This window comes from Rhinolophus sinicus, chromosome 3 (genome assembly GCF_057876585.1).
Source record: "Rhinolophus sinicus isolate RSI-liver-muscle chromosome 3, RSI-T2T, whole genome shotgun sequence".
Taxonomy (NCBI): domain Eukaryota; kingdom Metazoa; phylum Chordata; class Mammalia; order Chiroptera; family Rhinolophidae; genus Rhinolophus; species Rhinolophus sinicus.
Window position 1 is genome coordinate 155013683 of NC_142503.1, and position 25739 is coordinate 155039421.

Genomic DNA, 25739 nt, shown 5'->3' on the forward strand with positions numbered 1-25739 from the left:
CCCCTTTCTTCATGTTTCCTACTTTCAAAATTTAGATTTCCAATTTAGTTCCACAGGTATATAAGAATGTCCCCATACCAATTAATGCTAATTAATTAAAAAATATATAGAGTTCCAGTCAAGATGGTGGAGTAAGTAAACACTGTGCTCCCTTCCAGGACCACATCAGAATTACAACTAAATTACAGAACAACCACCTTTGAGAACCACTTGAGGTCTAGCTGAACAGAACTCCTGTAACTAAGGATATAAAGAAGAAGCCACATTGAGACTGGCAGGAGGGATGGAGACGCAGAAAGGGCTGATCCCACACCCACGTGTGGCAGTTAAGAATCTGGAGGAATATCTTGGTTGTAGAAATCCCCACTGAGGAGTAAGGAGTCCCAGCCCCACACCAGCTCCCTAACCCTGAATACTAGTGCCAGGAAGAGGAGTCCCCACAACAGCTGGCTGTGAATATCAGCAGGGACTCGATCCAGGTGAGACAGAGGGCTGCTATAGACCCAAGTGCCCTCTTAAAGTGCCCCAAACACACTCACTCACAAACACTTGCCCTAAGCTCCAGTGAATGGACAGCAGCTCGAAAAGCTTACTGGGAGGGACTGAATTGTCTGGCTGCAAAGCAAGGGCTGGAGGGGCAGCTCTCTCTGGGATTAAAGTGCAGGCAGGTGCCATTGTTCCTTTGTTGAGCTCTCCCCTCTCCCAGCAGACAGGCGCAGGTGGATGCCAAATTTGAGTCTCCATTAACCTGGCTAACATTGCTCTTGCCCCACCCCTGATTCTCTGAGACCTCACCCCACCCAACTCACACCCCCAGCCCAAACCTCTTTCAGAGGCCAATCCACACAAGCATAGCCAGGGCCCACGCTGCAGACTTTCCTAAACTCTTTCAAAGGTTAACAAACCCAAACAAGCAGCAGCTGGCCTCAGCCCTGTACCTCTTGCTAAGTGACCCCCAAGCCTGGCACTAGTTGGCCTTGGTTCACTGTATAACCACTCCCAAGTTCCTCCAAGTACAGCACGGGCAGCTCCCTACAGCAGATCACTTTTCTAGCTCCTACTAGGTAGCCCCAGGCCAGAGGCAGTGGCTGACTTGGGCCTGCACCAGAGCCCCTTTCAAGAGGCCTCAGGACCAACACACCTGGTGGCCAGCTTCAGACTACTCCACAGCACCACCCAATTAGCACCACAAATGACACATCCAAAGGTGGTCTCAACAGGCACCAGAGAGCCCCACTAAAGCAAATCCTGCTACATGGGGTCAGCCCCTGCACAACAGCTGGTCCACTGTTGTCACAGCCAGCCCTCACAGCCAGTCAGCCAGAGAATTAATCCCACCCAGTGACTTGCCATCAGCAATCAAGGCTCAACTAAAACAGGAGGGCACACACAACCCACAAAAGGACACACCTAGAGCGCTAGGCTCAGATGAACAGGGAGACTGTCCACAGGGCCCCACAGGATACCTACTATATAAGGCCACTCTACCAAGACTGAGAGACATAGCAGATCTACCTAATACATAAAAACAAACACAGAGAAGCAGCCCGAATGAGGAGACAAATATGTCCCAAATGAAAAAACAAGACAAAACTCCAGAAAAAGAAATAAGCTAAATGGAGGCAAGCAATTTACCAGATGCAGAGTTCAAAACACTGATTGTAAGAATGCTCAATGAACTTAAGGGAAGAATAGATGATCTCAGTAAGAACTTCAAGAGACAGGAAACATTAAAAAGGAGATAGAAAACAAAAAAAGAACCAGTAAGAAATAAATAATACAGTAACAGAAATGAAGGATACATTAGATGAAATCAACAGCAAATTAGGTGAAGCAGAGGATTGACTCAGCGATTTAGAAAAGAAAGTAGTGGAAAACACCCAATCAGAACAACAAAAAGAAAAAAGAATTTTAAAAAATTAAGATAGTTTAAGGGACCTCTGGGACAACATCAAGCATAACAACATTCACATCATAGGGGTACCGAAAGGAAAAGAGAGTGAGCAAGGGATTGAAAACCTATTTGAAGGAATAATGACTGAAAACTTCCCTAACCTGGTGAAGGAAATAGACATACAAGTCCAAGAAGTGCAGAGAGTCCCAAACAAGATGAGCCCAAAGAGGCCTACACCAAACACATCATAATTAAAATACCAAAGTTTAAAGACAAAGAATCTTAAAAGCAGCAATATAAAAGCAGTTGGTTACCTATAAGGGAGCTCCCATAAGACTGTCAGCTGATTTCTGAACAAAAAATGTGCAGGCCAGAGAGATTGGCACAAAATATTCAAACTGATGAAAAGCAAGGACCTACGACCAAGATTGCTCTACCCAGCAAAGCTATCAGTTAGAATCCAAGGTCAGATATAGTGTCTCAATCAAGAAAAAGCTGTGGAGTTCATCACCACCAAACCTGTATTACAAGATATGTTAAAGGGACTTCTTTAAAAAGAAGAAGATAGATAAGTAAGTAAGTAAATACAATGAATAAGAAAATATCAAAACAAACAAAAAAAATTCTCACTGATAGAGGCAAACACATAATAAAAGCAATGGACCAACCAACACTAAAGTTAATACAAAGGTTAAAAGTCAAAAGTAGGAAGGTCATGTGTAATTACAACAGTAAATTAAAGGATACACAAACACACACAGAAAAGAAGTAAATAATGAGAAAAACATAAATGTGGAAGGGTGAGTGCAAATGGCAGTGATTTTAGAATGTGTTTAAACTTAAGCGACCATCAACATAAAATAGACTGCTACAAACAAAGCTTGGTATATATGAAGCGCATGGTAACCACAAACCAAAATCTACAAGAGATACAAAAAAAGAGAAAGGAATCCAAACACAACACGAAAGTCATCAACATACAAGAGAGCAAGAGAATAAGAAAGGAACAGAGTATACAAAAGCAATAAGAAAACAATAAAGTGGCAATAACTACATACTTGTCACTAATTGCTTTAAATGTAAATGGATAACATGCTCCAATCAAAAGATGAATGGATAGAGATGTGGTACATGTATATACTATGGAATATTACTTGGCCATAAAAGAGAATTAAATCTTACCGTTTGTGACAACATGGATGGACCTAGAAGGTATTTTGCTAAGTGAATTAAGTCAGACCGAGGAAGACAAATACTATATGGTTTCACTTATATGTGGAATCTAAAAAACAAAATGAACAAACAAAACAGAAACAAACGCATACAGAGAACAAACTGATAATTAGTTGCCAAGTGGGAGGGGCCTGGGGGACTGGGTGAAATAGGTGAAGGGATTACATACAAATTAATGGTTACAAAATAGTCACGGGGATATAAAGTAGAGCTTAGGGAATATAACCAATAATACTGTAACAACTATACATGGTGTCAGGTGGGTACTAGGACTTATCAGGGGGATCACTTTGTAAATTATATAAATATCTAACCACTATGTTGTACACCTGAAACTAATATAATATTGAATGTCAACTGTAATTGCAAAATAAAAAATTTATATATATACCAGGGGTGCCAAAAAAAATGTATACACATGACTTGTATTAATCTTTTGGTATTGGTATGTATTGAGTATCACAATTTTAATACAGTGTTTTCCTTTCTTAAAATGTGTATACAATTTGTTGGCAATATACAAATACACACACACACACACACACACTCACACACACACACACACATATATATATATATTTATTTATTTATATTTATGTATCTTCCCTTGGTTTTTCCCTCTTCCCCCTCATGTACCTCATCAGTCACTACAATCTGCACAATTCCTAAATCTCTCTTCAGTTTGTCTGCCTCTCTCCAGGCTCCTGTTATCTCCCTGACTCAGGCCACCAGCATCTTTTGCCTGCAGTGTGCCAGAGATGTCCTGTCTGGAATCCCATTTTCCATATCTGTGCGAAGGAGATCTGATCACCTCACTCTGCTAGGTAAACCCAGGACTCGAAGTGAATTCTAACCTGCTGGCCTTTCCAGTCTTATCTCATTTCTCTCCTCACATTTCTGTGACATCCTGAATTACTTTCTGCCCCTCAGAACTGCCCTGTTTTCTTTCACTTTGAGACCTTTCCACTTGTCCTTCCATTTCGTCCCTAATTCCTAGCTTTGCTAACTTCAAAGCTGAGACCTGAATGGGTGGTGTTATGGTTACCAAAACCTCACAAGTTTGGATTGCATGCCCTTCCTTCCCGCTTCCTATATATTCTCATAGCACCCTATACTTGCCTGTCTGTCTTCCCTACTAGACTGTAAGCTCCATGGAGACAGAAACACATCTGTTTCATTGGTATATTACCAATGCCTGGCGTTGTGCCTGATACTTAGTAGGCATTCAACATGCATTTTGAATGAACAAATAAGTGGTTGAGTAAATAGGAATCTATCAGCACTACCAGAAAAAGAAGCTCAAGTGAATTAATTAGTACATTGTTAATTACTAGTAGCTATGTCAAAGCCTTACTTAATAAACTGCTGAAATGTCATATTGCTTTCTGCCCCCCACCTCCACCTCAACCAACACACACCCAGTTCAGAGGACTTCTCAGCAGTATATATTCGTATCCATAGAGTGTGCTTGCCTCCTTCCCTCAGTCCCTTTTAGGGACTTAACTCACAACATCACTTAGTACCTTATGTTTTTAATTCTTTGTGGGGGAAACTAATAGTAAGTTCACAAAAACATAAGGAGTCAGTAGCACTGCTGCTTAGCCTCAAATTCCTCACTGGTAAACAGAATTGTTGCAACCAGTGTAAAAGTGCTTTTTACACAGCAATGCATTATATAAATGTATGGAGCCTTATTCAGAGAAAACTTCAAATAAGTTTTTCTAACAAATAACCAGGAGTACTGAAGATGACTGTTTTACTGGTGATTTTGCCAGTTTGGTCTAGTTGCTTCCTTCTTTTCTATTCCAACAGACATCAGCCAAAGACGTCTTCACAGATGGGGTGGGGCAGAATCATTACATTTCACATTGCCTTCCCATTTTTTAACTGGACTTGGGGACTCAGATTGAACTGAATGTTACGTGAATACAGATTCCCCTGACTTAAAGCTCTGTGTGTTGAGTTGCTGACTTCCCGAAGTATTTGAGGCAGTTTTAACCAAGACACATAGATCTTGGTTAAAATTGGGGTAATTGAATTATTAAAATAGGGATAAAAGAACAAGTCATATTCTGAAGTCATGGCAGTAATTATAACTTCTAAAAACCAGAATAATTGCTATAATTGACTATTAAATTTAGCTCCAAGCTTCCTGGGAGTCAAGGTAAAGCCTGAGTATGCGTTAGGTCTCAGGCTGCACATACGCATTTGTCAGGAGAAACAAAACGTTTTTCTAGCCCTGAACTCAAAATAGTAGAGCATGGATCTATTAGAGATATCGAACAACGATAATGAAACAGTTTTATAAAATATGCAGGAAAAATGTAGATGGCCATTTCTTGTATAAAAATCTTAATTTATGCCAAGGACGCGACTACATTATGCCTCTGCAAAGGCATTTCTACATGGAGCTGAAATAATGAAATTGCATTTGATAACTTTGATTCAGGATAGAACAAAAAGAATATATCTAATGGTGATTTCACTCTATCACTTTGAACTGTTGTCTCAACAACAGTTACGATGGGTTCTGGATAATACATTTCAAAATGAAGAAATATTCTGTGGAGTAAGTAGAAAATATATATGTCTGTTTTAAATGGGCGAAGGTGACATTTTACCATAAGAATTAAATACTTGTAGTTGCATTATTTGAAGGCCCATTTTCAGAGGTGACTCACAAAACATCTACATTTAGGTTCCAACTTTTGTCTTTTCAATGTTAATTTCCAAGAGCTTTGTTCATCATAGACATTAAAGAATGAGTAGGAAAGGCCAATACTTCACTATGCAGGCACAATCCTCAAAATAACCCAGGAGGTATTCTTATGATTCCCATTGAACATGAAAAAAAACCTTAGATGTGAATAATCAGGAAAATTAACCTTCTGGTTTTAATTTTTAAATCTCTCAGAAATTGTGAAATTAATATAAAATAGCAAATGTTTGTAAGTTCCACTTTTTAAAATTATTTCATTCATCTAACATATTTAGTGAGCACCTTCTAGGTGCTGCAGAAACAACAAAGAACAAAACAAAGCCCCTGCCCTCCAAAAGTTATTTTTATTGGGGGAGACAAATGAGCAAGTAAAAAAAGATAAGGGAGATGTTAGCATCACTATAGGGTGATCAGAAAATGCCTTCAAAAACAACTTTTTTTAAGGCTTGGGTGGAGGATGGGGTACTGGGAAAAAAAACCAGCCAGCCAAAACAACCCTGAGAAGCACAGCTTGGTCCACCACTCTTTCATCCCTTTTCTGTCTGTGAGGTGTCGTCTGGGTCATCTAGCTCTCAGCTTAAGTTTTATACCTGATAAAGGACGAAGTTTCCGCAACTATGCAAATAAAAAAAATCGCTTTAGAGAAGACTCCTTTATTTAGAAATGGAATCCTGTCTGGGTCCTGCCCTGTTTTCCTTTAGTTGATATGGAATCCCCCATTCTGGCCCCATCGGGGGATTGGGGATCTCCCCTCCTCTTAGCCACATCGCAGCCTCCACGGGGGCCTGATCAATGTGTAGCTATGGTGAGGGGAAGGGGTGGGGGCGCTACGGTTCCAGCTCTAAAGTCGCCAGCTAACGACGCCTCGGGATCAAGAACTGCAGCTCCGCCTGGCGCGCGGCCCCGGACGCCGGGTGGGACTGAAAGCCCAGCGGTGAGACTCGCGCCCCGCCTCCAGCCAGTACGCCCCGCCCCGACCGCCCCGCCCCCTCCGCCGCGACCCGCCCCGCCCCGCCCCGCGCTCAGGTCGGCCGCCGCCCAGCGCACCTCGCGTCCCTGCCAGGCCCCCGGGGCCCGCTTCCTCGGTCACCATGACGGCGGCTGTGTTCTTCGGCTGCACCTTTATTGCCTTCGGGCCTGCGCTCGCCCTCTACATCTTCACCATCGCCACCGAGCCATTGCGCGTCATCTTCCTTATCGTCGGGTGAGGCGGTTGCGCCGGGAAACCTGGACCGGGGCTCCCCTCCCCCGCCAGGGGTACCGGCGACCCCCAGTGTCCCCACCAGTCGGTTAGACCTTGTTGGGCTTTGGAGGGGAGAAGGGTTGAGAAGGGGAGAGCAGAGACCCAGCTCCCTTGGACTCCTCGCCCTCCTCCAAGGGTCGGCAGGAAAAGAACTGGAGCCCCACGACCCCAGAGGGCGAGCTCCGGGAAGGAGCTCACACGGGGGCGGGGGGGGGGGGGGTCTCAGAAAACACTGGTGCTTGGCTCCTGAGAGTTTGCTTAGGGTCCATGGGTGGGCTATAGTGAGTCGTGAAGCCACGTAAATTGTATGAAAAAAATTGTAGATAACTTCAAATATGCATCTTTTATTTTTCTGGAGAGGGGTCTCTAGTTTCCCTCAGCTTCTCCCAGGCATCTGTAATCCCAAAGGGGTTAAGAATCATTAAGCACCTGAGTGTCAGGTGCTTTAAAACATACCCAACCCCCTACCCGAGATCAACTGTATTGGAACATCTAGGGAGCGGGAATCGGCCTACGGTTTTTTTCTTTTTTTAAAGCTCCCCAGGTGATTGAGGTGTATAGTCAAGGGGTAAAGCCTGAAGCACCTGTCAGTGCATCTTCTTGGAGGAGCTTGGTAAATACCGAACTCTGGTGGTGAATGCCATCATAAGCCCAGTTTTCGTCTGTCAGCTCTTACTGGGGCTCCTCCCCAAGTCCCCCTCCACCAGGACAAACTGCCAGGCTAGGCCAGTGACGCCCACCTTTTCTGAGCTCTCACCTCTCAACTGTATTACAAGTGCTGCATCTCATGCGTCATTTTAAAAGCAGAGATTTGGGCGAAAGGTTTGTAAAGCTTGTTATACTCATTCAAATCCACAGGAATGTTGTAAAAACCAGGGCTGGAAAACTGATCTGAATCAGAGCTCAGGCTTTCAACTTTTGCATTTTATATTAATCACTCTCTTAATAGAGAGGTGAACATTTTTCTGGAAAAGACACATTTACACATCAATGGGCAAAGCATTAACTCGGAAGAGTAGCAAATCAAATTTCCAGCTAGAGAGTCCTTGGCAGACAGTCTGCAGATGTACTTAACAAATAGCAAAGTCACTGAAAAATAATAATTGTTAGGAAAAATCCCCAATACCTTTTGGACTGCATGTTCATCTCCCCACTGATTAAGAACAATTGATCCAGAACATCACTTGATGAAAATGTTTGTTTTTTTCTTTCCTTATTAAATCTGTTTCTTCACAAGCAGGGTCTTATTTCACGTATATATCATTATTAATCCTGTACCTATGTTTACTAGTAACTTTTGCTTTTTCCTAATTTTCAGAGCTTTCTTCTGGTTGCTATCTCTACTGCTTTCCTCCCTTGTCTGGTTCATGACAAGAACCATTACTGACAACAAAGATGGACCAGTACAGAAATATCTGCTGATGTTTGGAGTGTTAGTCTCAGTCCTTATCCAAGAAATGTTTCGGTTTGCATATTACAAAATTTTAAAGTAAGTTAAATATTTTCCTTTTTTTCCCAGTTGTATTTGAATTACGTTTTAGTAATTTTAAACATTAATGTAGTGTGGTATTTGAGGGCCCATACCTTCCTACATAGTTTGAAGCCAAGGGACTGGTAAATTTCCAACCTGAAAATATTGAGTATTTTATCTTGTGAACATTCCTTCGTTTTTTTTCATTCCTTTGAAAAGTGTTTCTTGAGAATTTACTCAATGCCAGGCATTATTCTAGGCCCTGGGGATACGTCGCGATTAAAAGACAATTTCTGTCCTCACGGAGGTTATAGTATAACCTCAGTATAGCTGAGATAAACAACAAATGAGTGAACAAGAAAATGAACTGTACATTAGAAGATAAGTGCCATGAAGAAGAATAAGCTATAGAAATGGTCATTGAAACAGCAAAAAAAGTTTCACTTTAGAATTTATATCAGCTTCTCTTTGCCACCAACTAAAAGAAAAAATTCTTATAGAGATTATGCCTACCATTATTTTAACTATATTAGGAAAATAGGTGTTCATTTTGTGATATTTCATTTGACTTCATATCTGAAAGCACATTTTTAAAAAGCCACGGGCATGAGTTCCCTTTAGGGAACTTTAGGCCAGAAAGTAGGTCATCTGTAGGATCCATGAGGACCTCACGTGAAACCACTGATTTGAAACACAGCTTGAACTTGGAATCATATTTTCTTTCAGGCAGTCATGAGATTGGCTTTGATTATGCAGTAAGACTTAGAATGATAAATGTGCTCTCTCTTTCCTTTCGGTAAATGAAATAATTAAGCCACTTCATGAATTTTATGGGTGTAACCAAGACAGAACCTTAACAATATCTCTTATAATAAACCGCTGATAATTTGTTCTTACCTATATGCTAGGCTTCCAATATTTTTTATTTACAGATACTGAAATTTACTAATGAAGCAATTTAAATCGCAAATTGAAAACCATGAAGCCATTGTTTACATGCAAAAGTCGTATCTTACAAAAGGTTTAAAAATGAAATGTCCATTAGTTCTTGGAAATATTAAAAAGCAACCAATAAATATAAAAAATAACATTTAAGTTTCCACGGGAATACAATATCCTGAACAGATGGACATTCATCCATGGTTGAATGTCTCTGATATGCAGCAGTTACTAACATTTCAAAATTTAATTTTGGCTGTAGAGTATTATTAAGGTAAGCAAAATCTCCCTCTTTCTGACCTCTGCCACACAGTCACGTGAAATCTCTGTTACATGGTAGTCTTCTTGACTCTTTCAAGGCTAAACTGTCCTCATTTTCTCACCTGGCCCTCAGAAGATATGGATATGGCTTCCAGAGCTTTTCCAGTCTCTGTTCTTTTGTGTCGGCAGGCATGTCTCTTGTTGTCAGTCCTGGAGTGTCCTTGTGCTCAGGACCAGCAGAGTACCCTCTGTGATGGAGGTCGTGCAGAGAACCTGCCAGCCCTTCCCACCCTTGACTGGGTGGGCCCAGTACTTGCAACAACAGCCTCAGGTGGCACGGGGTTTTCCTGTCAGCAGCATCATTGGCTCATGTTGGTTTTGCATGTTTACATATGATGCTTCTCATTTTGAAACAAACTTAATTTCACCTAGATTTTCACAGTTTAGGACATGGATTTAGTTACCTGTTAGGACTTTAGGTTCTCAAACCGGACTTACCTGAAGTGGCTAAACGGGTATCTGCTTGTTTTTTCACCTGAAATTCAACTCATTATTGGCGCTAATTCCAAAGAGCTACATACTGAACATTGGTTGACATTTTTAATGAGGGCAGTGAAGGAATAAAGCTACATGCAGAAGGAATTATGGCTGTCAGTCTGCAGGCTCTTATGGCCTCTTTGGCCTTTTGGGGAAACCGTGTTTGCTCTGCCAAAGGACTTTGGAAATTGGCAGACAGATAGTGGGACAAACTTGTATTAACAGATGTCTTTGGTTGCCTTTGCAAAATGTATCTTTAACAAGCCTTTGGAATATTGTACAATATCTTCCTAGCAAATTTTAGAAATGTTGCATATTATGTAGTTATGTGTTAAAATAAGTTTGAGAATTATACTTTATTCATGACTAACATTTATATAGATACATTTAAGTTTCTCTCTTATGCTACACTACATTCAAATATAGGAACTTTGGTTTAACCAGTGTTTTAACTATTCCACTGCCAAAGTAGGATTTGAACTTTAAAGTACTGCTTCAAATTTTTGCTGTCTGAATTTGATGCCAAGATTAAACTGTCAAGAGTTTGCACTAGTATTTTTTTTACATACATGGATTTGAATCAAAGTATTTATTATTGTAGTCTAATACGAATTTATTTTATGTGTAAGGCCTTAGGACGAGTACTTCATTTTGAATGAATGAATGAATGAATGAATGAATATAACTTTCAGCCAAGCAAAGAATTGCACTATGAGAAACTGGCTTGTGGTTACAAGTGATAGCCCTTTCTACATTAATTTCTTTTTAAAAGTCTAAGTTATGGTCCTGTACATTGTCTAAACCATACATTTGATTTTTTTTTGTCTTGGATTGAAGCTTTTGCAGTTTAATTCAATTTTGTCTTATAATGTTGATACCATAAATATTTGGTAATTCTAGAAAAATTTTCCATTTATAGAAAAAATTAAGATAATCATTGCTATAATTTCTTAAAATAAGACTTTAAAATTTCTAAAATGGTGTATTTAATTTTTATGCATTTTCTTTGGTACTGTCTCTCTTTTACACATACATACACAAAAGAATCACAACAAACCAGAAAGATGGTATGATTTATCAGTAGTTTTTCAAAGTTTATATTTTAAAAATTGGGCTTTTTCTTTTTTGTCCTTGGAAACTATAATAAATGCAAACAGCGAATTTTTCACTTTAGTAAAATGGTCGTATTAAAAACACTGTCCCTTACGTTATCAGTCATGTGCTGTATCTGTCAGGAACATGGAAACTGATGGTGGTTTGTACTTTTTCATTTCCTAATGTTGGCGTGGTGAACTATTAGTGCCATAGACCTTTCCTCCCACAAACTTGTAATGTAGAGCAGGTTTATTAACTTTTGAATTTATGCATTTAATATATTTGTGATAGCGGTATCTTTTATTCATTACAGTTCATATAAAACAGAAATCCTCCAAAATTTATTGATTCGATTATACCATTGTATCCATTTGTTGATAGAGATTATTACTATTATCTATCTTTTTAAGCTTTAATTAGCCTTTCACAATATTCCTGTGACAGGTACATTTATTTTTTAGGAAAATTGGACATTTTAGTTGTTTATTGCTCCTGAGAAAGAAGACTACAGTCACTTAAGTTTTGGCTCATGTCCTTGCTACCAATGATGCTTCCAAACAGAGAGCACTGCAATGGCAAATTGTTTCTTTCAAGTCTAGAAAAACAAAGGATCTTTATCATTCTGCTTATTACTATTGTGGTTGAATTCTGCATTTGCCTTTAATTTAATGATATTTATATTTATAGTAAATATAATTTAAATACCCTTTGAGTCAGGATCATTGTTTCAGAATTTCTAGCCAACAAGGGTGAGTAATAACCTAGTGACAGTAGTGGAACCAACCAGCCACACCTTGCATTCTTAATACATCTGCATGGGGGGCAGGGACTCATGGTAAGTTTGTGAATTGTCCACTCTGAGCATCATTTCTACTAAGCAGTATTATAATGTTTCATTCAGGTATTCATTTATCTCCTTTTCTCAGGGTAGCATTCTCCCCTGATTATTTCTCCCCTGAAGCCTGATTGGGGATATGAAACAAATATGTAAAACATTTTAGAATCAGAAGACCACAAGATTATGTACCCATATGAGAGTTCAGACCATTGGTATTATAGGATTTAAGAGTAAGGAGAGATTAGTGATTACCATTCATTGGTAAAAGTGGCTTCCTTGAGAAATTATTGCCGGAACTAGACTTGGAAGGGTGAGTACAACTGAGGTTCTACAGAGTGAAAGCTAAAAGGGAGGGTGGCAGAATAAGTATAGCCCAGGCAGAAGGCACAAAAAAGTACCAACCAAGTGGGATTGAAGATACAGTTCTTTGGGAAGAGGAAAAAATTCAGAGTGGTAGAGGCCATAGGACATTGAAGTAAGTATTTGCTGAGCTCAGAAAGTAATCAGAATGTTGCTTTTTTTCTGATGGCTTGTTTACTTATATCTTTCCTATTTTTCTCTTTTATGTGAAAGTAGATAATAAAAGGCAAAAGTGGGTTGGAAATTTTGTATGATTTTAGGTAATTGACAATTTGCTGGGTTTTTATTTGTATGGATTTTAGATTTAGAGTATAACTTGATCAGAAGCCTCAGTAAGTATTTGGATTTTGAAATATCTTGTGTATTTTCTTCATATACTACTATTTCTTTTTAAAAAGGTTATCTGTGTGGTTTTATTTTAGAAAAGCCAATGAGGGTTTGAAAAGTATAAACCCAGATGAGACAGCACCTTCTATGCGATTGCTGGCCTATGGTAAGTTCGAACTGCATGGTGTCATTAAGAAAAAAACATCACACTTGGCATAAAAGCCATTTTTATCTTTGTAGATACCAAATAGTATATTATTACTGTCTTGGCCTCTTGGTTTACATTGTTTATTTTTCTAGGTTTCCAGGGCCCTTATGGAAAGGGAAGTGATTGCGAGTGACTCTTATCTGTGTGTCCATTAAATATTAGCCAGGTTTGAAAGTTAGGTTTTTGACATGAATACACTCTAGTTAACTAACAGTTTCTAAGTGAGGTTACTGGTACCTTTCCTAAGTGGTTACCATGGCTGCCTGTAGTAGGAGGACTCTTCATCTTAATGCAGTTACTACCCCTGGGTAGTTTTCTTTCAAAATGATGTTTTAAAGATTGGATCTAGGTCTCTAGGTGGAGTCACCCCAGTTTGGCCCAGGGAGTACTCCTTACAATGCAGAGTCACCCCTCAAATGCAGTTCCCAGTTCTAAGTCATCAAACTTCAATCTGCAGACTCTGTTATCATAGACTAAAGCCAGAGCTTCAGCATCATACCCTCTGTGTCACTGCGTGCTTCTGTGTCTTTCTAGATCTTTTTCTCTCCTGTTGCATTTCTCTGCTACACACCACTATGCATTTCCTTTCCTCTTTCCCCCTTCTCACTCAGTTCATTGTTTAGCCAGGCACTTGACTTTTCTGAGCCAGCTTTCCATGGTTTCTCTAACAGCACGAGCACCATTTCCCCTTCAACAAAAAGTATTCCCTAGTCCTTGGAAATTTGATTTGAAGAGAAATTATAGCATGAAGGATTTAACAGTGTTTTTTCTTCCTCTTTAGTTTCTGGCCTGGGCTTCGGAATCATGAGTGGAGTCTTTTCCTTTGTTAATACCTTGTCTGACTCCTTGGGGCCAGGCACGGTAGGCATTCGTGGAGACTCTCCCCAGTTCTTCCTCAATTCAGGTATGTGCTTGGTAGATGTGAATGTTCAGGCTTCTGGTCTAGATGATCATGCTTATTGGAATTCCGTGGCTTAAGAATTCAAGTGAATAGAAATATATGTTACACCTTCTAAAGGCAAAGTACAGGACCTAGGAAAATAAAACGTTTGGTTAGAGTATTTTAGAATTTTAGAGTGGAATTTAGCTTGTATAAAATTTATTTTTATTTTGTTTTACTAACAATTTTGCTGTATAGTTGATATACGATAAGTGAATTTTTATAGACTTTATGCTCCTTTTGTTTTTATTAGTTTTATGCTTATCTTTAGTATAAGCCCTAATCTTTAATTAAATTGGTCATGTTGGCCCCGTTTTTGGATAAGGCAGTATAATTTAATTTTGAAATTTAGAGGAAAATGGTTCTTATTTAATGTGAAGGAATGTCATACATCTAAAAATACATACTTAAACATATGAGGTCTGACAATTAAGTTCGCAAACTCATCCTAGAAAAAGTGCTACACACCTCATTGCTGAAAATCATTATGGTCACCTTCGAAGTACTCCCCTTGGGAAATTATGCACTGACGCGGTACCTAATCCACCCTTCAAAGCAATTTTGGAACTCTTTCTGGAATGGCCATCAGAGCTATCGTCATATTACCCTGGGTGTCCTGAATGTCATCAAAATGTCTTCCTTTCAATATTTCTTTTATCTTTGGGTAAAGAAAGAAGTCATTGGGGGCCAGATCAGGTGAGTAAGGAGAGTGTTCCAATACAGTTATTTGTTTACTGGCTAAAAACTCCCTCACAGATAGTGCTGTGTGAGCTGGTGCATTGTCGTGATGCAAAAGTCATGAATTGTATAGAATTGTTGACAAAAAGTTCAGGTCATTTTCATCTTTTTCAAGCAGCCTTTTCAGCACTTCCAAATAGTATACTTGGTTAACTGTTTGTCCAGTGGTACAAATTCATAATGAATAATCTCTCTGATACCAAAAAAGGTTAGCAACATCGTTTTGACTCTTGATTTGGATTGACGGAGCTTTTTGGGTCATGGAGAATTGGCTGACTTCCATTGTGCACTTTGACTCTTTGTTTCAGGGTCTTATTGGTGCACCCATGTTTCATCACTGGTGATAACACAGCCCAAAACATCGTCTTCCCTCTCCAAAAGGGTTTGGCAAACTTTGACTCTCTTTTGCTTTTGTTCATGGGTGAGCTCCTTTGAGACCATTTTTGCACACATCTCATGATTTTGGGTTAAGATTTTCCCGTTTCTATATGGATGTTTAGTTAGTCTGCTATGCTTCTCACAACCAATGATTTTGACGCACAATTCGATGAATTTCTGCAATGTTTTCGACAGTTCTGCTTGTTACTGGCTGCCCTGACTTCTTTTCATCGGTGGCACATTCTCTCCCCTCAGAAAAACATTTAATCCATTTGCACACTGCCGTTTTCTTCATGGCATTATCCCCATAACCTTGGACTAACATGTCTCTGATTTCACTTCCGCTCTTGCCAAGTATAACAAGAAATGTAATGTTTGTTGCTGTACTTCAAGCTCAGACATTCTTGTGACGGCACACTAAAACATGCAACAACAATAATGAACGCCACTCACCAAGACACCGCCACACGTCCACACGAACGCAGCTGTGAGACACTGATACACCAAGGTGATGAGACCTTACTGAGCTGTTTGTACAGTGCTGCCAGTGTAAGCGCACGTTGCAAACTCAATTGTCAGCCTTCATACCTTATCTTCAAGTCAGTTGGGTCACTCGGTATTACACAAGCTCACTGTCCTTTTCTACCTTTATGCCTTCACTCCTGTTTCCCCACTGCCTACAATGCCCTTCTTTATCCCTGGATGTAATTTATATATGTATCATTTAAGGAATAGCAACCCATTCCCCCTGTTCCTTAAGAACTAGAACATTAGCAGGAACTTAGAGTCTCTTGTTCCCCCTCACTCCTTCCTCACAGGTAACCGTTGCTCTGATTTTGTGTTATTAATTCCCTAGGTTAACCAGGTTTGAAAGTTAGGTTTTATACGTGTTTTGTTTTGAATGTAAAACATGAAAGTTTTACTTTCATATATGTGTCTGAAAGAAAATTAATATTTAGTTTTTCTCCTTTTCAACATTTAAAACTAAATCATACTATATTCTTTTAAAAAGAAGTTGAGAGGAAAAAGGATGATAGATGACTTGACCCTTTTGTCCAAAGATGCAGCATAAAAGGACCAACTCATTTCAAAGTGCTTTTTCATCCACCAGATAAAAATTGTTATAATGCAATGATCACATGTTTGAGAGTTGGTAATATACATAATTAAGAGTTCTCTGAAATTCCACAAGAAGAATCTTTTTTTTTTAATTATTGGGGTGACAATTGTTAGTAAAGTCAAATAGATTTCGGGTGTACCATTCGGTAATACATCATCTATATATCACATCGTGTGTTCACCACCCAGAGTCAGTTGTCTTTCCATCACTATATATTGGATCCTGTTTACCCTCATCTACCACCCCCCCTCACCCTTTACCCTCTGGTAACCACTAAACTATTGTCTGTGTCTGTGAGTTTTTGTTTCTTCATTTGTTTGTCTTGTTCTTTCGTTGTTTTCAGTTTTATATACTGAAATCAGTGAAATCATATGGTTCTCTACTTTTTCTGTCTGACTTATTTCACTTAGCATTATAATCTCAAGATCCATCCATGTCACAAATGGTACTATTTCATCTTTTCTTATGGCAGAATAGTATTCCGTTGTGTATATATACCACAACTTCTTTATCCATTCATCTATCGAAGGACATTTTGGTTGTTTCCATGTCTTGGCCTCCATAAATAAAGCTGCAATGAACATTGGAGCACATATATCTTTACAAATAAATGTTTTCAGATTTTTTGGGTAGATACCCAGGAGAAGGGTTGCTGGGTCATATGGTAATTCTATTCTTAATTCTTTGAGGAACCTCCACACTGCCTTCCATAATGGCTGCACCAGTCTGCATTCCCACCAACAGTGTATGAGGGTTCCTTTTTCTCCACAGCCTCTCCAACACTTGTTACTATTTGTTTTGTTGATGACAGCCATTCTAACTGGTGTGAAGTGATCTCTCATTGTGGTTTTTATTTGCATTTCTCTGATGATTAGTGATGTTGAGCATTTTTTCATATGTCTATTGGCCATTTGTATGTCCTCATTGGAGAAATGTCTCTTCAGGTCCTCTGCCCATTTTTCAATTGGATTGTTTGTTTTTTTGTTGTTTAATTGTATGAGTTCCTTGTGTATTTTGGATATTAGCCCCTTATTGGAGGCGTTTGCAAAAATTTTCACGCATTCGGTTGGTTGCCTCTTTATTTTGTAAATGGTTTCTTTTGCTGTGCAGAAGAACCTTTTAAGTTTGATATAGTTCCATTCATTTATTTTAGCTTTTACTTCCCTTGCCTTTGGAGTAAAAGTCATAAAATGCTCTTTGAACCCAAGGTCCATAAGTTTAGTGCCCAGTTTTCTTCTATGCAGTTTATTGTTTCAGGTCTTATGTTTAGGTCTTTGATCCATTTTGAGTTAATTTTGGTACATGGTGACAGATAGCAGTCTAGTTTCATTCTTTTGCACGTGGCTTTCCAATTCTCCCAGCACCATTTATTGAAGAGGCTGTCTTTTCTCCATTGTATGTTTTTGGCTTCTTTGGCAAAAATTAATCTGTCCATATTTATGTATGTTTATTTCTGCCTTCTCAGTTCTGTTCCATTGGTCTGTGTGTCTGTTTTTCTGCCAGTACCACACTGTTTTGATTATTGTTGCCCTGTATTACAAGCTGAAGTCAGGAAGTGTGATACCTCCAGCATTGTTCCTTTTTCTTAGGATTGCTTTGGCTATTTGGGGTCTTTTGTGGTTCCATACAAATCTGATGATTTTTTGTTCTATTTCTTTAAAAAATGCCATTGGGATTTTGATGGGGATTGCATTAAATCAGTGTATTGCTTTGGGTAATGTGGCCATTTTAACTATGTTGATTCTTCCAATCCATGAACATGGAATGTCTTTCCATTTCTTTGTGTATTCAATTTCTTTTAAAAATATCTTATAGTTTTCAGTATATAGGTCTTTCACATCCTTAGTTAAGTTTATTCCTAGGTATTTTATTCTTTTTGTTGCAATTGTAAAAGGAATTTTTTTTTCATTTTTCTCGATTTCATTGTTAATATACAGGAATGCAATGGACTTTTGTACGTTGATTTTGTAGCCGACAACTTTACTGTGTTCATTTGTTTCTAATAGCTTTTTGGTGGAGGGCTATATATAGGGTTTTCTATATATAGCATCATGTCATCTGCAAAAAGTGGCAATTTAACTTCTTCATTCCCTATTTGGATGCCTTTTGTTTCTTTCTCATGCCTGATTGCTCTGGCTAGGACTTCCAATACTGTGTTGAAAAGCAGAAGTGATAGGGGACAGCCCTATCGTGTTCCTGAACGTAGAGCAAAGGACTTCAGTTTTTCACCGTTAATTATGAGATTAGCTGAGGGTTTGTCATATATGGCCTTTATTATGTTAAAGTATTTTCCTTCCATACCTATTTCATTTAGTGTTTTAACCATAAATGGATGTTGTATCTTCTCAAATACTTTTTCTGCATCAGTTGATGTAATCATATGATTTTTGTCGTTTATTTTGTTTATGTGGTGTATCACATTGATCGATTTGCATATATTGAACCATCCTTGTGCTCCTGGGATGAACCCCACTTGGTTTTTTTTAATGCATTGTTGCTTTCAATTGGCTAGAATTTTGTTTAGGAGTTTTGCGTCTGTATTCATCAGACATATTGGTCTGTAATTTTCTTATTTTGTGATGTCCTCACCAGATTTTGGTATCAGGGTAATGTTGGCCTCATAAAATGAGTTAGGGAGTACTATCTCTTCTTCAGTTTTTTGGAAGAGTTTGAGTAGGACGGGTATTAGATCCTCTTTGAATGTTTGGTAGAATTCACTAGTGGAGCCATCTGGTCCCGGACTTTTGCTTTTGGGAAGGTTTCGGATGACTGATTCAATTTCCTTACTAGTGATCAGTCTATTTAGATTTTCCAGTTCTTCGTGATTCAGCCCAGGAAGGCTGTATGTTTCTAAGAACTTGTCCATTTCTTCTAGGTTATTGAATTTGGTGGCATATAGTCCTTCATAGTATTCTTGGATGATCCTTTGTATTTCTGTGGCATCTGTGATAACTTCCCGTCTTTCATTTCTGATTATATTTATTTGTGTCTTTTTTTATCTTAGTGAGTCTAGCCAAGGGTTTGCAAATTTTATTAATCTTTTCAAAGAACCAGCTCTTTGTCACATTAATTTTTTCTATTGTCTTTTTGTTCTCTGTTTCATTTAGTTCTGCTCTGATTTTTATTATTTCCTTCTGATGACTTTGGGTTTCATTTGTTCTTCTTTTCTAGTTCTTTAAGGTGTAACATGAGGTTATTTATGTGGGATTTTTCTTGTTTCTTGAGATAGGCCTGTAATGATATAAATTTCCCTCTTACAACTTCTTTCGCTGCATCCCCAAAATTTTGGTAGGATGTATTTTCATTCTCATTTGTTTCTATGTATCGTTTGATCTCCCCTCTTATTTCTTCTTTGACCCAGTTCTTTAAAAGTATGTTGTTTAATTTCCAAATATTTGTGGTTTTTCCTGCTTTCTTTCTGTAGTTGATACCCAATTTCAAAGGCTTGTGATCAGAGAATATGCTTGGTATGATTTCAGTCTTTTTAAATTTGTTGAGGCTAGTTTTATGTCCCAATATATGGTCTATCCTTGAGAACGTTCCATGTACAATAGAAAAAAATGTATGGTCTGATGTTCTAGGATGAAGTGCTCTATAAATGTCAATTATGTCCATTTCATCTAATGTGTCATTTAGGGCTGCTATTTCATTATTTATTTTCTGTTTGGATGATCCATGCATAGCTGTCAATGATGTATTTAGGTCCCCTACTATAATTGTGTTTTGGTCAGTTTCTCCCTTTAGCTCTGTTAGTAGTTGCTTGGTATATTTCGGTGCTCCCTGATTGGGGGCATAAATATTGATGACTGTTATGTCTTCTTGTTGTATAGTCTCCTTTATCATTATGAAATGTCCATCTTTGTCTCTTGTAACTTTTTTTATCCTGAAGTCTGTTTCACCTGAAATCAGTATGACTATACCTGCTTTTCTCTGGATACTATTTGCTTGGAATGTCAATTTCTACCCTTTCACTTTGAGTCTGTATTTGTCCTTGTAGCTGAGATGTGTCTCTTTGAGGCAGCATATGGTTGGGTTTAGTTTTTTGATCCAATCTGCTACTCTGTGCCTTTTTATTGGTGAGTTCCATCCATTTACATTTAGGGTGATTATTGATATATGAGGATTTCCTATCAGTCTATCTTTGGTTTTCTGGTAGGACGGTGACTCCATTTTTTCTTTGCCTTTTTGTTGCTGTCTATTATTTCAGTGTGGTGGTATTCTATGATTTTTCCCCGTTTCTTCTTTTATTATGTTATATATTTCAGTTCTGGATTTTTTTTTGAGTGGTTACCATTAAGTTTATGTAAAAGAAAGTTTCATATTTAGAATATTCCATTTTCTTCAGCATGTTTATTTTCTCCTTATGCCAATTCAGACCTTTACTGTTCCCCGCTTTTATGTTTTTGTTGTGTCAAATTATTCCTGTATATGCTGGTCGAATAACCTCTTCAGTATTTCTTGTAGTGCAGGTCGTGTGTTAGAAAATTCCCTCAGCTTCTGTATGTCTGGAAAGGTCTTTATTCCTCCTTCATATCTAAAGGATATCTTTGCTGGATATATTATTCTTGGTTCATAATTTCTCTCTTTCAATAGTTGGAATATTTGAGTCCACTCCCTCCTTGCTTGTAGAGTTTTTGCTGAAAAATCTGATGATAACCTAATGCGCTTTACTTTGTAGGTTACTGTCTTCTTTTCTTTTCTTTCTTTTCTTTTTTTTTTTTTTTAATTTATTGGGGTGACAATTGTTAGTAAAATTACATAGATATCAGGTGTACAAATCTGTATTACATCATCTATAAATTCCATTGTGTGTTCACCACCCAGAGTCAGTTCTCCTTCCATCACCATATACTGGATCCCCCTTACCCTCATCTGCCATCCCCCACCCACTGTCTTCTTTTCCTTGGTTGCCTTGAGGATTCTTTCTTTGTCATTAATTTTTGACAGCTTCAATACAATGTGCCGTGGAGAAAGCCTGTTGGGGTTGAAGTAATTAGGTGTTCTATCTGCTTCTTGGATTCAAGGATCCAGGTCTTTCCACAAGTTTGGGAAGTTCTCATCAACTATTTGTTTGAATATACTATCTGTTCCCTTCTCTCTTTCTTCTCCTCCTAGTATGCCCATTATTCTTATATTGCTCTTTCTGATGGAGTCAGAAAGTTCTTGTAGAGTTCTTTCATTTCTTTTAACTCTCAAGCCTCTTTCTTCTTCCATCTGTGTCATTTCCAGGTTTCTATCTTCGATGTCACTGATTCTTTTCTCCATCTGGTCAGCTCTATTACCTAAGCTGGCTATTTCATTCTTCATTTCTTTTATTGAGTTCTTAATCTCCAGAAATTCTATTTTTAAAATTTCAATCTCTTTGGTAAAATGTTCATTTTAAGAAGAATCTTTTAAAAGTAGTTTTTTAAAACCCCACTGTATGTTTTGTTATCTTCATAAGTTGTATCATTGAAATAAGGGACCCTGTGCGCATATTCTTTAAATTAAATCATTATTTACGATCTATATTAATTTCTATCCTCAAGAAGCTTACCCGCTAGTAGGGGGAATAAGATTAAAAAAAATTATTTCAATACAGTTTAAGATAATAATAGAAAAGATATTAGGAGGTAGACCAAATTGAAAAACAAATATTGCTGCAGAAGTTCAGAGACATTCTGTATGTTGTAGTGATCCCCAAACCACAGGCTACTTGTTCAGCATTTCAGTTCAGGCCTAGGCATCTCCTGTCTAGATTACTACCATCAACCCCCAGCTGGTCAGTCTTTCCTCAGCATACTTTCCACGTGAATCCATCCTGTATACAGCCACCAAACTAATCTTCCCTATAAAAAAATGTGTAATGGCTTTCCAAGGTCTATACGGTAAAGTCAAGGTCCATTACATTTGGCTACAAGTTAGAGGACAGGAAAGTGTATTAATGAATTGGACATATTTAGTGGTGCTTGTAACATAAACTCTCTTTTAAACATTTCATAATTAGAATTTTGAAATTTCTGGAATTTTTTAATGATTATAATACTGAGTGTCAGGTTTTTAGAACAAATGTATTATTAATAGCTAAAGTCTGTTAGAATCCAATGTAAATGAACACAACATAATCACGAGGGGGTTTTACTGCTACAGTTTTCTATATTATCCTAAGTTAGTCTGTTGTACTGCTACATCAGCAATTTTTTTTTTTTTTTTGGTTCTGAAGTAGCATTCGTTCTCCTAATGGAACTTATTCTTCTGCCAGCTTCTCTCACTAGATGGTGCTAACTCCCTTTAGTAAGATAGGCTGTTTTCTTTCTTTTTTTTTAACGGGCTCAACTTTTTTTTTTTTTAATTATTTTTATTTATTTATTTAAGTCAAGTTGTTGTCCTTTCAATCTTAGTTGTGGAGGGTGCTGTTCAGCTTCAAGTTGTTGTCTTTTCAGTCTTAGTTGTGGAGGGCGCAGCTCAGCTCCAGGTCCAGTTGCCGTTGCTAGTTGCACGGGGCATAGCCCACCATCCCTTGCGGGAGTCGAACTGGCAACCTTGTGGTTCAGAGCACACGCTCCAACCACCTGAGCCATCCGGGAGCTCAGCAGTAGCTCAGTTCAAGGTGCTGTGTTTAATTTTAGTTGCAGGGGGCGCTGCCCACCATCCCTTGCGGGAGTCTAGGAATTGAACTGGCAACCTTGTGGTTGAGAGCCCACCGGCCCATGTGGTAATTGAACCGGCAGCCTTCGGAGTTAGGAGCACGGAGCTCTAACCGCCTGAGCCACCAGGCCGGCCCTAGGCTGTTTTCATAAGACTAGCTTAAAATGATTCTCTTGGAAGATTTTCTTGGAGGAAAGTAAAAGAAAGGTATGCTAGCAGTTTGGGGATTGGATTTGTAATTTCTGTAAATTCATGGGAAAATTTAAAGAAAAGAAAATACTTTAATGTCTTTAGCTAAGTTAGGATGGCAGGCTGATCATGCTGTGAATATGTAACTCTAGAGTGAAAGAACAGCTGTTACTCTATCATGTGTGAGACTTTCTTATTTGTTATAACATCCTTTGGAGCATAAACTTTGAATTATACATTTAAGAAATTACTCTTAATTACATTGAAAAATAACCCCTAATTTATATATATTTGTTTTTGTTACTTATAACTGCTGTCGTTACCGCTTATTTAGGCATGAGCTCCATTTTAATTTTTCAGTTAAATCTTTATATGTTAGTTGAACATATTCCATTGTGAATACCTAAGTAATGATCAAAGTAAGGAATATGGGGTCACTAATTAGTATATCTTTGTTCATGTCAGTAAGATATGCATGGTACACTGTATGATACCTGTGTATACATGGGTTTTCATGTTCCAGGCAGGCATAGTTTATAAATAATATGTATATATGTTAATTCCTTTATATTTGTAGTTATGTAGTAAGCTAGCTTTGATTAGAATCATTACCATTTCTTGGTAATGCTAGATAGAGGCAAAAGGATGGGGTTGGAGTCCTAAGTTCAAGTCTTATCCTGGCTTATTAATTTAGTATTTTGGACAATTCCACTCAATCATTTAATCATTCATTCCACAAATAACTATTGAGCATTCTGATTCAATAGTCATACCAAGATATGCAAATACAGCCCAGTTAATGTCTGTAGCTTCCACTCATAGTAGGGAATAGAGACAACAGCGGATTACAATAAAGTGTGATGAATATGAGGAGGAGGAGGAGGAGCCAGGAGCACACAGAAGACAAGTCTACCCCATGCTCAGATGGTCCTGTGCTTCTCCTTTGTAGTGCTCATTGCAGTTGTGATTCATTGGTCAGTCATTTGTTTATGTCGTTCTCTAGCCGGATGCGAAGCCATGTAAGTGTAAGGACTGTCTGTCCTGTTCACTGCAATATCCCAGCACCTTGTGGAGAATTTTGTTTTTACATGGACTCATAAATATTTATTTTAAAAAATGAAAGCGAAGCTGTGCCTTAAAGAGATTTAAAGGATAACTATCGTCATATACCACTTAACGACGTGAATGTGTTCTGAGAAATGTGTCATTAAGTGATGTTGTCATTGTGTGAACATCACAGAGTGCACTTACACACACGTACAGCCTACTGCACACCTTGGCTACATGGTCCAGCCTATTGCTCCTAGGCTACAAGCCAGTACAGCATGACACGGTCAAAACAGCGCGAGATTTAATCAAGCACAAGAGAAAATGATGCAATCAGGAGATGCAGTAAACGAGATGTAGGAGGCTGCTGCCAGTGTAACACGGCACACAAAGGCCACTAAGCCTTTCTGAAGGAGAAATCAGTACGGGTAAGACCACATGCAGAGGATTGTGTTCAGTGCTGAGCATTGTGATTTAACAGGAATACTGTAGAATTAAAATTGGTATTGAACACTGTCAGTGTGGTGAAAGATCTAGAAGCTGTGTCCTATGGGGTACAATAGAAAGAAAGGAATATTGAGCTTGAAGAAAAATGAAAGTAAGAAGAATGTGGGAGATTCATTCCATCTTCGTTCCACTTTGTCATTTCTCTGTAATAGAATTATACATTCACTCCCTTGCATGGTCTCCGGGTGGCCAGAATGTACTTACCTGCCCCTGACTTTGAGCTTAATCATATCACTTGAATTGGCCAATTAGTGAATGTGATGCAAATCAGAAGCTTAAAAAGCACTTGCATCGTTGGTCTGCCCTCTTGGGCTGTGGTCCTGTGCCCACTTAGCCAGGGCCCCAGAATGAACATGTGTAGAGCAGACCTGGGCCCAGCCTGCAGAGTGGAGCCAAACCCCGCTGTACCAACAGCCTGCATCCAAGCTGCCCAGTCGAATCCAGCCTTAATTAGTCAAAGTACAGTCAACCTTTAGACCAGTGAGCATGACAATAAATTCTTGTAACCCAGTGAGTTTCTGTTTTCATTTATTCACTTTTTCCCCCACAATATTTTTAAGTGTAATCTCTACAATGTGACAGTTTGTTAAATGTTTAGACTTTTAAATGAAAGCTTTTTATAAGCAAGACTGTCTCAAATAATTACATTACCAACTGCAAAGTGGTAGAGAAAACATAATACTATTAATCACACAGAAAAAATGATGGACACCAGAGATTAATCTGCAATTCTTATCCTTTTCTGAATTTATTAGAATTTTAATATCTTAAAATGAATTTATCACAACTAACTGTACTGCTCATGACACAAGGATATGCCATATGCTGTAATATGTCATCAATTTTGTCATTATATGTCATCATATTTTTTCATTATATCAATAGTGTAATAGTCTTTCCTCCAAGCTGCTCAAATAACTGAGAATGGAAAATTGTACATTTGGAATGTCTTTTCACTAAACCTTGGCCGGTTTTAGACTCTAGTAGCCTGTGATAAATTATCAGGTATGCACAGCAGAGGTAGCCATCTTTAGGCCGTTTGCAAACAGCAGCTCAGTGGATTGCTTC

General features: G+C 38.4%; 1 protein-coding gene across 4 annotated transcripts in view; it reads left to right on the forward strand.

The window, feature by feature from the left end:
* Positions 1 to 6843: 6843 nt before the first annotated feature.
* The window catches only part of APH1B (aph-1B gamma-secretase subunit), a 36367-nt gene continuing 17471 nt past the window's right edge, over positions 6844 to 25739 (forward strand). The window contains exons 1-4 of one of the 4 annotated variants that reach the window (XM_074327609.2): positions 6844 to 7050; positions 8408 to 8578; positions 13013 to 13083; positions 13907 to 14029. In XM_074327609.2, the coding sequence (XP_074183710.1) occupies positions 6938 to 7050; positions 8408 to 8578; positions 13013 to 13083; positions 13907 to 14029 (478 nt within the window). In that variant the 5' untranslated portion in view covers positions 6844 to 6937. Of the gene's footprint in view, positions 7051 to 7372; positions 7912 to 8407; positions 8579 to 13012; positions 13084 to 13906; positions 14030 to 25739 lie in introns of those variants that run through there. The other 3 variants (XM_074327610.2, XM_019755376.3, XM_088797267.1) reach the window with 3 other exon arrangements.